Source organism: Pogona vitticeps, chromosome 3 (genome assembly GCF_051106095.1).
Source record: "Pogona vitticeps strain Pit_001003342236 chromosome 3, PviZW2.1, whole genome shotgun sequence".
Taxonomy (NCBI): Eukaryota; Metazoa; Chordata; class Lepidosauria; order Squamata; family Agamidae; genus Pogona; species Pogona vitticeps.
Genome location: NC_135785.1, coordinates 51,417,014 through 51,430,047, shown reverse-complemented (window position 1 = coordinate 51,430,047; position 13,034 = coordinate 51,417,014). Strand labels below are relative to the sequence as shown.

General features: G+C 41.3%; 1 protein-coding gene across 3 annotated transcripts in view; it reads right to left on the bottom strand.

The window, feature by feature from the left end:
• Nucleotides 1–13,034, bottom strand: part of ENTPD1 (ectonucleoside triphosphate diphosphohydrolase 1) — a 61,677-nt gene that overhangs the window by 2,895 nt on the left and 45,748 nt on the right. For all 3 annotated transcript variants that reach the window (XM_020803084.3, XM_072995734.2, XM_078389391.1), the window contains 3 exons: nucleotides 10,195–10,455; nucleotides 2,645–2,752; nucleotides 1,500–1,637 (listed from right to left, as the gene is read on the bottom strand). In XM_020803084.3, coding sequence (XP_020658743.2) covers nucleotides 1,500–1,637; nucleotides 2,645–2,752; nucleotides 10,195–10,455 — 507 coding nt within the window. The remainder of the gene's footprint in view (nucleotides 1–1,499; nucleotides 1,638–2,644; nucleotides 2,753–10,194; nucleotides 10,456–13,034) is intronic.

The window sequence follows — 13,034 nt, the reverse complement described above, 5'->3', positions numbered from 1 at the left end:
GGTACACGAAATCATGAACAACCTCCAGTTCTTGTGTAGAGATGGTAATAGAGGGAGGAAGTCCCACATGCATTTCAGCTGGACTTTGGTCTTCACTCTCAATCCCAAGATCTCCCATCCCTTGAGGTGGGAATCAAGGTGAGACATCCACACACAAATAGCTGCCTGTCCTGTAGGGGATAAAGGGAGGCATTTTCCCACCCCCTACTACATACAGGAAGAGATGATGACAGTAATAAAAAAGACAATATCCCTTTCCCCACTCCAGGGCACTGAGGAAAAGAAGGGAGCAACACTGCCTTCTCAAGACTAAGATGGGGAACGGTAGCTGGAGAAGGAAGAAAGATGAGTGGCAGAGGCAGCAATGGCAGTCAGTGGCAGCAAAGACCACGGTGATGTCTCTTCCTCCAACCAGAGGCTTAGATAGACACATGCCTCCTGCCAAAAGCTGGTTCTACACAGAGCCGTTGGTTTCTTCAGATCCAGGCTTTGAGGGGTCCTCCATGGGCTGAAAGCACTATGGGGAGGGCAATTCATTTACAAAAATTGCCTGTTGGGACACTCAAAGAGTCGAACCTCCTAATCACCCCCTCTGCAAAGCGCCTTGCATCCAAGGAGGAGCTCTCACAGCCTGGCACAGAGGAAGTCACCTGCTCTGTGTACAGCAGGCTCTGGCAGGAGGTACTTGGCCACTTAAGCTTCCTCCTTCCCTCTGGGAGGAGGCAATGTCCACATGCGGCCTTAGCCACTGTTACCTGTCACTGTCACCACTACCTTTTGTCTTTTCTTCAGAGTAAGGCACCTTGTCCTTTTCTTCTTCTCATTATTAGTCAGGATGCAGCAGATCTGAATGTGAGGAGAAGGGAGCAGCACTACCATGCCAGTGGCAACAAAGATGGAGACAAGTGGCATGGTGGGCAGTCATGGACGTTCTTATCCTCCTGTTCCTGCTCTCTGCTTTTGTCTCCCTTCTCATCACATCTAGGTCTGCTAAGAGCCTTTCAGGGTAGCGATGCTGAAGGGAGCGGGGTACTGGCATATTTGCCACCCCCAGAGTTCCATGCCTAAAGCAACCACCTCACCAAGCCTCACGGCACGTCTGGCCCTATTGGCTTGTCAAGTGCATATAATCCTTTTTCCAGATGCCTTTCACTCATTGGCAAAAACACGTCTTACTCCAGCAAGCCTTTGCCTGTTAAATATTTGTTCTGTTTAAAGGTTGCTCTACCTATGGTTTCTTTCTCTCTCTTTCTCTCTCTCTGTATGTGTGTGTGTGTTTAACTAAATGTACAATTCAGTGTCATATTGTCATTCTAAATGAGCCACTGTGAATGGCGCAGAAGCAAATAAATAAATAAATAAATAAATAAATAAATAAATAAATAAATAAATAAATAAATAAATAAATAAATAAATAAATAAATAAAAGCCAGGACAGAAATGTCTATATAAAGAAAGAATAAAATAATCATGGTTCCTATCTCTGCATTTCTAATTACCTTCGCCAGGAATTTGATGTTCTTCCATTTCTCATTTGTGAAATTGTATCGCTGGACAAGCAGTGAGATAATGTAAGTACCTGCAAAGCAGTACTCACTCAAATATTTCTCCTTTACCTTAGGAAAATCAGCTTTCACCTAGAAAGAATGAAAGAAACCAGGTTTATATCTAGGTTTGCCTTTCCCGATTCTCTGGGATTGAGACACTCAACATTCCACATTAATATTAGTCACTAAGGCCACCACAATCTATCCACATATAGGTGCCTTCCATCAGTCAAGCATTTCCAGAGGAATAACCCTGGAAATTCTGTAGCTTGTTGCATTAAACCCACCATAGAGTTGTGCAGCATCTTAAGGACTAACATTTTTCATTTTGCATAAGCTTTGGAGAGCTGCAGTCAATAAAACCTTATGCTATATAATATTTGCTAGTTTTTAAAGTACCACAAGACTCTTGTTGGTTTTGGTGCAGAAAAAAAAGACACCATGATAACATGTATAGCAGATCCTGTGTTAGGGTCAGTTTGGGAGTTTCCTTTCGTGACCAACTTGATTTTGGACTGAGAGGAGGGATGGGCAAAATGTGGTCTCTTCAGCTACTGAGACCACTTATTCCCCCACAGCATCCCAGGACCTGCTAGCCACCACCCCATTAAAAAACAAAATACTCAAAAAGTCCCCTTGTCCCCTCCAGAGGGTGTGGGATAATTCTGCTATGTTTAGAGGGGGCCCTACATTATGGGGGCTCTCTTCTCCCCAATTTTTATTTCAAAAGAAAATTGGGCTAGAGGGCACCAGCAGATTCTTCAGTTTAAAAGACCTTTAACCCTTCCATTATACAATTACAGCACTGTTGTTGTTGTTGTTGTTGTTTTTAAAAAATTTAATCTGCAAATCTTATAAGGGAGTACAGTAAATCTGAAAAAAAATGGCCCTCAGTCCTGCTGAGATTGTCCATCTTTGTTTTACAGCATCAAGCAACACACACACACACACAGAGAGAGAGAGAGAGAGAGAGAGAGTGAGAGAGAGAGAGAGAGAGAGAGAGAGAGAGAGAGAGAGAGCAGTACTGGGGCCTGCTGGAAGTCACCCATGTCTAGAGCCAAGGTGCATCCTCCCTCTGGAATGGAAAAACAACATACCTCAACCCAGGATTTAGAGCAGAAGGCCTTCATGGTCTCCACCACTGTGTCCAGAGGTTCTTTTGTTATGTTCAGAAAGTTCATTACATAGTAGAAAGCAGAAAATGCCTAAAGAGCAAGAGACGTGAACTTGTTTTCAGAAAATCATAGATGAACAGGAACCCGAGATCTCTCCATGCAATCGTCCACACTATTATCTACAGACAATAAAAATTAGATTATTGTCTACAGACAATAAAATCCTACCATAACTAATCAGGTTCATCTGCTCCTCTTATATACATGACACTGCAGCTTGAAAAAATTACAGGACCCATGCTGGCCACAGAATTTTCAGAAATGTTGTCCAAATAAGTAACTTTTCCAACACATGTAGCCCAGCCATAAAATTGTTTTAGGATCGCCGTTTCTAGCCACTTTAGCATGTACACCACCTGGAGTTGTATAGAAATCCAACAAATAAATAAATAAACCTCACTTTCACCAGACATTTAAAACACTTTTCCTTTAACATATTAACACCTAGTTTTATAGATGCAACATCTTATATTCCTATTTTTAAGGGTTGGCTATACAGTACTGTATGTTTCATGGTGTTACTTTTAAAAATTATCTGTTAATTGCACTTGAACCTTTATCATCAGATTACATGGTTTTATGCTTATACTGTCTGAGTGCATTTAATAGAACAGCAGAATATAAATAATAACTTATCAAGCAGCAATTCCTTAGTTAAAGCAACAAAACATTTGGAAAAATTATCCTTGTGGAATACACCTCCCAGAAACTCCCATCAGTAATGTCTGCAATAGCATTTCCAAGAAACATATTAAGCCTCTGGACATTCTGATGGAATTGTGCTTGAAAAGGTATTCTCCCCAATGGTGTACCTATGCTATTTTATCATGCATGAAGAAAAAGAGCATTTCAAATACACAGGAACAGCCCATCAAGGAAAGTGTCAACTGTGGTTAAACTGCAGTATTGCAGTCAAGACTCTGCTCATGACCTGAGTTTGATCCTGATGGATTCAGCCAGCTCAAGGTTGACTCAGCCTTCCAACCTTCTGAGGTCGGTAAATCAAATCTTAGCTTTTGGGGGAGGGACAATGCATAGCATGCATAATTAAATTGTAAACTGCCCAGAGAGTGCTTTAAGCACTATGGCGCGTTATATAAGTAGCAGCACATTTCTGCTACTTATTTTTTAAATCAGCAAAAGCATTAGCAAAAACCCAGGATTTCTGTGCAAAAGAACATGTGTTTTTCTTCTAGTAGTTTTTCCCCAAGTGCTGAGATGAGAAAAGCAGACATAAATGATGCCCAGAAAAACCAGCAGTTTTTCATTTTCAGTTATGACAGCAACGTAAGCAAAGATTTATCTCCCTGTTCTATGTAGGCTGGCCATTCACTGCATTCTCTGGATACTAATAAAACCAAATTAACTCTTAGTAAAAGGTAAAATTTATTATTGCTGTGTATAGTAAGTGTAGCTGGTTGGATTAGCTCAGTGAGCCAGTGCACCTGGATTGGGAGTTTGATTCCCAGCTGTGCCTTGTAGAAGAAGAGGAAGCCTGTGTAGCTATGGGCAAGCTATAACGTCTAGAGCATCCCTGGAGGAAACAGTGAGCCACTTCTGAGTACTCGGTATATAGGAAATCTTGAAAAGGCTTGTCATAAATTGGAATTGACTTGATAGGACATATTATTATTCTGGCTAAGTATAGTCCTGTTGGAGGGACGTGGTGGCGCTGCGGGCTAAACCGCAGAAGCCTGTGCTGCAGCGTCAGAAGACCAGCAGTTGTAAGATCGAATCTACGGGACGGAGTGAGTGCCCGTCACTTGTCCCAGCTCCTGCCAACCTAGCGGTTCAAAAGCATGCAAATGCGAGTAGATAAATAAGGACCACCTTGGTGGGAAGGTAACAGCGTTCCGTGTCTAAGTCGCACTGGCCATGTGACCACAGAAGATTGTTTTCGGACAAACGCTGGCTCTATGGCTTGGAAACGGGGATGAGCACTGCCCCCTAGAGTCGAACACGACTGGACTAAAATTGTCAAGGAGAACCTTTACCTTTACCTATAGTCCTGTTGGACTTTGCCACCTAGTGGTGAACAAATACCCCTTCATGGATTGCTGCCTTGTCGTGGCGAAGGGGCTTGAGTAACTCAGAGAAGCTATGGGCTATGCCGTGCAGGGCCACCCAGGATGGACAGGACATAATGGAGAGTTTTGACTAAACGCAATCCACCTGGAGTAGGAATTGGCAATGCCACTCCAGTATCTTTGCCAAGAATGCCCCATGATCAGAAACAAAAGGCTAAAAGATATGACTTTGGAAGATGGGCCCCTCAGGTCGAAAGGCGTCCAACATGCTACTGAGGAAGAGCAGAGGACAAGTACAAGTAGCTCCAGAGCTAATGAATTGGTTGGGCCAAAGCTGAAAGGACACTCAGCTGTGGACGTGCCTGAAAGTGAAAGGAAAGTCCAATCCTGCAAAGAAAAATACTGCATAGGAACCTGGAATATAAGATCTATGAACCTTGGGAAGCTGGAGGTGGTCAAACAGGAGATGACAAGAATAAACATTGACATCCTGGGCATCAGTGAACTAAAACGGACAGGAATGGGCGAATTCAACTCTGATGATTATCATACCTACTATTTTGGGCAAGAATCCCGTATAAGGAATGGAGTAGCCCTCATAGTCAACAAAAGAGCGGGAAAAGCTATAATGGGATATAATCTCAAAAATGATAGAATGATGTCAATATGAATCCAAGGCAGACCTTTCAACATCACAATAATCCACGTTTATGCACCAACCACCATTGCTGAGGAGACTGAAATTGAACAATTTTATGAAGATTTACAACACCTCCTAGAACTGACACCAAAGAAAGAAGTTCTTCTCATTCTAGGGGACTAGAATGCTAAAGTAGGGAGTCAAGAGATAAAAGGAACAACAGGGAAGTTTGGCCTTGGAGTTCAGAATGAAGAAGGGCAAAGGCTAATAGAGTTTTGTCAAGAGAACAAGCTGGTCATCACAAACACTCTTTTCCAACAACACAAGAGGTGACTCTATACATGGAAATCACCAGATGGGCAATATCGAAATCAGATTGATTATATTCTCTGCAGCCAAAGATTGAGAAGCTCTATACAGTCAGCAAAAACAAGACCTGAAGCTGATTGTGGCTCTGATCATCAGCTTCTCATAGCAAAATTCAAGCTTAAACTAAAGAGAGTAGGAAAAACCACTGGGCTACTCAGGTACAATCTAAACCAAATCCCTTATGAATACACAGTGGAAGTGAAGAACAGATTCAAGGAACTAGATTTGGTGGATAGAGTGCCTGAAGAACTTTGGATAGAGGCTTGTAACATTGTACTGGAGGCAGCAACAAAAACCAACCCAAAGAAAAGGAAATGCAAGAAAGCAAAGTGGCTGTCCAACGAGGGCTTAGAAATAGCAGAGAGGAGAAGAGAAACAAAATGCAAGGGAGATAGGAAAAGTTACAGAAAATTGAATGCAGACTTCCAAAGAATAGCAAGGAGGGACAAGAGGGCCTTCTTAAATGAATAATGCGAAGAAATAGAGGAAAATAACAGAAAAGGAAGAACCAGAGATCTGTTCAGGAAAATTGGAGATATTAGAGGAACCTTTTGTGCAAAGATGAACATGATAAAGGACAAAAATGGGAGGGACCTAACAGAAGCAGAAGACATCAAGAAGAGGTGGCAAGAATGCACAGAGGAATTATATCAGAATTATATCAGGAATTATATATACCCCGGACAACCCAGACAATGTAGTTTCTGACCTTGAGCCAAACATCCTGGAGAGTGAACTCAAGTGGGCCTTAGAAAGCCTGGCTAACAACAAGGCCAGTGGAGGGGATGGCATTCCAGTTGAACTATTTAAAATCTTGAAAGATGTTGCTGTTAAGGTGCTACATTCAATATGCCAGCAAGTTTGGAAAACTCAAGCGTGGCCAGAGGACTGGAAAAGTCAGTCTACATCCCAATCCCAAAGAAGGGCAGTGCCAAATAATGCTCCAACTACCGTATAATTGCACTCATTTCACATGCCAGCAAGGTTATGCTCAAAATCTTACAAGGTAGGCTTCAGCAGTATGTGGACCGAGAACTCCCAGAAATACAAGCTGGATTCCGAAGGGGCAGAGGAACTAGAGACCAAACTGCTAATATGCGCTGGATCATGGAGAAAGCCAGAGAGTTCCAGAAAAATATCTACTTCTGCTTCATTGACTATGCAAAAGCCTTTGACTGTGTGGACCACAGCAAACTATGGCAAGTCCTAAAAGAAATGGGCGTGCCTGACCACCTTATCCATCTCCTGAGAAACCTATATGTGGGACAGGAAGCAACAGTTAGAACTGGATATGGAACAACTGATTGGTTCAAAATTGGGAAAGGAGTAGGACAAGGTTGTATATTGTCCCCCGGCTTATTTAACTTATATGCAGAATACATCATGCGGAAGGCTGGACTGGAGGAATCCCAAGCCGGAATTAAGAATGCCGGAAGAAATATCAACAACCTCTGATATGCATATGATACCACTCTGATGGCAGAAAGTGAGGAGGAATTAAAGAACCTTGTAATGTGGGTGAAAGAGGAGAGTGTAAAAAACGGTCTGAAACTCAACATCAAAAAAACTAAGATCATGGCCACTGGTCCCATCACCTCCTGGGAAATAGAAGGGGAAGATATGGAGGCAGTGACAGATTTTACTTTCTTGGGCTCCATGATCACTTCAGACGGAGACAGCAGCCACGAAATTAAAAGACGCCTGCTTCTTGGGAGGAAAGCGATGACAAACCTTGACAGCATCTTAAAAAGCAGAGATATCACCTTGCCAACAAAAGTCTGCATAGTCAAAGCTATGGTTTTTCCTGTCGTGATGTATGGAAGTGAGAGCTGGACCATAAAGAAAGCTGACCACTGAAGAATTGATGCCTTTGAATTGTGGTGCTGGAGGAAGCTCTTGAGAATTCCCTGGACTGCAAGGAGAACAAACCTATCAATTCTAAAGGAAATCAAACCTGAGTGCTCACTGGAAGGAGAGATCCTGAAGCTGAGGCTCCAGTACTTTGGCCTTCTCATGAGAAGAGAAAACTCCTTGGAAAAGACCTTGATGTTAGGAAAGTGTGACGGCAAGAGGAGAAGGGGACAACAGAGGATGAGATGGTTGGACAGTGTCATCGAAGCAACCAACATGAATTTGACTCAACTCCGGGAGGCAGTGGAAGATAGGAGGGCCTGGCGTGCTCTGGTCCATGGGGTCACGAAGAGTCGGACACGACTAAACGACTAAATGACGACTAAACAACAGTAAACAAATAACGAACATATTAGAGCAAGCTAAAGCAAGGAAAAGTTGTGTTGCTGCATCATTAGTGATACTGCAAGCTTTCTCCCCAAACTTTAACCAAGTGACAGGCAGGGCATTGCCATCCAAAGCGACACTGGGAGTGTTGTATGGAGTGACGTGGTGAATCACACATCACAAGTAAAGCTTTGTCAGCTCACACTGGCCAGGGGAGGCAGGGAGGAAACAGCTATTAAACCTGGGATATCCATTTAGTTAGATAGTTAGTATACCACCATCTGACTTGTGGTCACTCTGTGCAGATCACAACACAATAAAACATAAACATAATATAGCAAAGTGCTCCAAATTAAACTAACTTAAATTAAATACAAAAATATTTAATATTAATTGTTAAAAATATTAAAAATTAAAAACAGTGTAAAAATCTCCTCCTCAAAGATAACTAGGAGGGAATTAGCTATGCCAGCACCAGAGACTTGAAGCTGCCCACTCAGGTTTAGGTATGACAGCTCAGGGCTATCCCACCCATGCCCACACAGAACACTCTGTTTAGAGGCCTACTACATGCAGAAATATTACCAGTAGTACCACTTCCAGAATTCCCATTGATATAACTGGCTCTGTTACAGAAGGCAGATTGAACAACCTCTTAAATTCATCTCAGCTGATCACCCTGAGCAATCAACAAGATTTAGAGGAAATTTAGAATGCAAATAGTGACAGCTTAACTGGCAGACACTTTTAGATAGGGCTTGGTTTTCAAAGTAGAGCGGGATTAGAAAAAAGTTAGATAGGTTTGGGTTCAGACAGAAGTCAATTAGGGCTTAGATATTAATGAGTAGAAGTTAGATAGTGCTTACATACGTGAAAAGCTACCCTGTTTCCCTGAAAATAAGCCCTAAAATGATTTTTCAAGATGCTCGTAATATAAGCCCTACCCCCAAAATAAGCCCCAGTTAAGTTAGACCCCACCCTCCACCATTGTGCAGCAACCAGAAGATGACATGACTGTATTTGAATAAATGTAGCTTGTTGTACATGAAAAAATAAAACATCCCCTGAAAATAAGCCCTAATGCATTTTTGGAGCAAAAATTAATATAAGACCCTGTCTTATTTTTGGGGAAACACAGTAGATAGGGCTTGCACTGAAAAGTAAGCAAAAAACTTTCAGCTCAGAGGGGTTCGATTAGTTCCTTCCCCCTCCCTACCACACACACATACTAAGGAATGGTCCTAGAAAAGGCTATGGGTGCTTCAAGATGTATTATCAAAAACAGATAGACATTCTAGAAAGGACTGATTCTTTAGCAAGTAGTTCATTGGCAGAAATCCTATGTAACAGTCTCACCAGCTTCCCAAATAGGTGTTGTGGGGAACAAGATTCTATTCAGAAACCCGGAACAAAGATGGCTCTCTTCGGGTGCTTTATTTGCTTGTGGTATCAAGCAGAATCTTTAGAAAGGGCTTGAGGTTAAAGCCACCCCCTCGCTCCAGCAGTGCTGCTGGAGGAGATTTTGACTTTACCCCCAATCCCAGGGATCCTGCTTGATACTGGTGGGATGGGATGCAGCTAATCCCCAGCAACAGATCTGTGGATGAGTGACTGATTGAAAAGGAAAGACAGAATGTGTGCTTATGTGAGTGAGCATGTATGTGTGAATGCGTGTGTACATATACCTAAATTGAGTGTATATCTCACAGTTTGGGGGGGCTGATAATTTTGCTTTTGTTTTCAACTCTTTTTGAACCACAGAGGTGAAGTATCATACTGACAACTCTTTACTGTGCAAAGGCACTTCTATAACATTTTAACTATATTTATCAGGCTGGGGTTCCCAGTCCAAAAACATGGTTTTGAAGACCTGACTTCAGGTGGCAAGTAAGATGGCACCTGTGTGACAGCCAGTCTCCTGAATGTTTGAGAGTGTGGCTGCAAAGCTTTACTCTCCAAGGTTTCTACAAAATAAATAGGCAGCCTGAGAGCTTAAACTCTTGAAGGAGAATTTATTCCCTCTTATCGAGTGCATGGCAATCAATGTCAATAAAGACTATCACAAACCATATCAAAGGCCCCATTCAAGGCAGGACATTAATAGATGTAACCACTACAAATAGCATCTAAAAGTTATTTCCTCCAATGTCAAACCATTGGCTTCTACTGGATGGACACAAGTGGCTATAGGAACTCACCCCAAATTGCCCAGTAACCTCAGGCAAGAATGTGCCATTGAATGAGCAGCTGGAGTAAGGGCAGTCAACAATATTGAAGATTTTCTCAATGCTTGTCAAACACTTTTCATAATCCCCAGTACCCTCAATGTGGATCTGAGAGTAGGATGGTGGGGTGAAATCACTTGCTGTGCAAGGGTTTATGCGCAGGTCAGAAACATTAATGGTCCTCTCATATCGCTGTTGAAAACATGGGTCCTGGATTCTGCCAGTTGATGAATTCTGCAACAAAAATAATCATTTTAAAAGAGAAATCACTAACAAGCAGGTGAATTCTAACCGAACATGGATATAGCTGGTCTCAGAGCAAGTAACATTCATATTACTACTATTACCTATTCTTTTAAATTTTGAATACTAGAGCATTATAGAAGATATGTGCATATGCATGTGTGTGGTGATAAACAAAATGAAGACTGGGGATGAGAAGGAAATTTTTCAGGAACAAGCATGAACAAATCCTGCATGTAACATGGTTTTAAGAACCCAGGACTGAGCAGATCCAAATAAAAATCCCCCTTCAGCTCCAAATTTTACTACAGAGGTTTGTCACAGTGATCTTTTGAACTCACTTCAAACCTGGTCTATTAGGGAGGACTTTGGTGAGGATAATATTGTGGGCAGAAGGAGAAGCAAGAATCAGGTGCATCATCTTGAGTGCTGTAGAAGAATGATGTATTATATAATAAATAAGCATTATATTATAAATATAAGAGCTGGTTGAATAGCTCAGCGATTTAGGTATCTGGCTGAGGAGCCAGAGGTTGAGAATTTGATTCCCCAGTGTGCCTCCTAGGAGTACAGCTAGCCTGGGGCAAGCTGCAGAGTCCCAGGGCGCCCCCAGAAAGAGGGAAAGATAAACCACTTCTGAGTATTCTCTGCCTAGAAAACCCTGAATAGTCATAAGTCAGAATTGACTTGAGGGCACATTATTAATATTAATAATAAATATAACACAGTATTTATTATAAATACAATAATTACAGTTTTGATATGCTGCAACATATGGTACAGAAAATAGACCTCATGGTCCAAAATGCCACATTACATATAGTCCTGAATCTTTGATCCAAGAGGTACCTTGATCAAGGTATCAAGAACTCTTTGCCTTTGTCTAAAGGCCTTTTTAATTCCTCTTTTGCACATGGAAGTATTATAGAAACTGTGCAATGCAGTAAATCATAATTGTTGATATCCAGAGATAAAGTCTGAGAAGGAAAGCAAAAAAAATGCCTCTATTAACTTTCGCCAATATATAATTTTTTATTTGATTTGGCTTTGTAGTAGTTTCCACTGAAGTATTTGTCTCTCAAAATTAGACTGGTGATAATTACTACAACTTGGAAAAGTTACCTTTTAGACTATAACTCCCAGACTCACCCAGCTAGCATGAGCGCTGGGTGGGAATTCTGAAACTTATTGTATCAGATGTAAATTTTACAAACTCTGGTAATTTGCAGCAGGATTCTATGTGGATGGAGATTTCTTGTAGAAGAAATCTCCAATAATTTAGACCTTCCCAACAGAGAAGATGATAACTAAACTGGCAGGCACAAAATAGCCCACAGTACATGGGCTCCATTCACTCTGGAACAATGCCCCAACAATATTTTTAGGGGAAACATTCAGGCTTTAAAAGATTTGGCCTTTACTTTAGGGTATACAACGTCTAAGGTCTGGTGGCAAAATCCTCACCTTCAGTCACCACTGTCAAGCCTGCCACTACACCAGTGAAAAACATTAACTTTTATAAAATTAGAACAAGCACCTTGAAAACAATGCAGTAAGAACTGAAAGCCAGCATGGATTTGTCAAGAACAAATCCTGCCAGATGAATCTTATCTCATTTTTCAACCAGGTAAGTAACCTTCCTAGTAGATGGTGGAAACGCTAGAGGCATAATATATCTTGACTTCAGAAAACCTCTGACAAACTTTCCCATGATATTGTAATTAGCAAGCTAACTAGGTATGGGCTGGATAGAACAACTGTTAGCTGAATACACAGTTGGTTACAGAACTGTACTCAGAGAGTGTTTATCAGTGGCTCCTTCTCAAATTGGGAGGAGGTAACAAGCAAACTCAACCCTGGGTCTGTTGCTCTTCAACATTTTTAATGATGACTTCGGTGAGAGGGTGCAGGGAAATTTGCAGATAACACAAAATTGGGTGGAATAGCTAATACCCTGGGAGAACAAAACAAAATTCGAAAAGATTTTCATAGGCTCAAGCACTGGGTTGAAAACGACAGAATGAAATTCAACAGCGATAAGTGTAAAGGTCTATACCAGAGGTGGGTTGGGAACAAATGCACAGTTACAATAGGGACACTTGGCTCAGTTTTTATTTATTTATTTATTTATTTATTTATTTATTTATTTATTTATTTATTTATTTATTTATTTATTGTATTTATACCCCGCTTATCTAGTCATTTCGACCACTCTAGGCGGCTATATTGTTATATTGCATGTGAGAAGGATCTTGGAGTTATAATTCACAAGCTGAATATGAGCTGACAATGTGATATGGATGAAAAAAAGAGCAAATTTTATTTTAGGATGCATTAACAGAAGTATAGTATCCAAACTGTGTGAAGTACTAGTCCTCCTCTATTCAGCACTATTTAGGCAACATCTTGAGTACTGTGTCCACTTCTGGACAGCATACTGAAGAAGGATGTGGACAAATTGAAACAAGTTTGGAGGAGGGCAGCAAGGATGACCAGGGAACTGAAAACCAAGCCCTATGAGGAAAGAATGAAAGGACTGGGCATGTTTAGCCTTCAGAAAAGAAGACTGA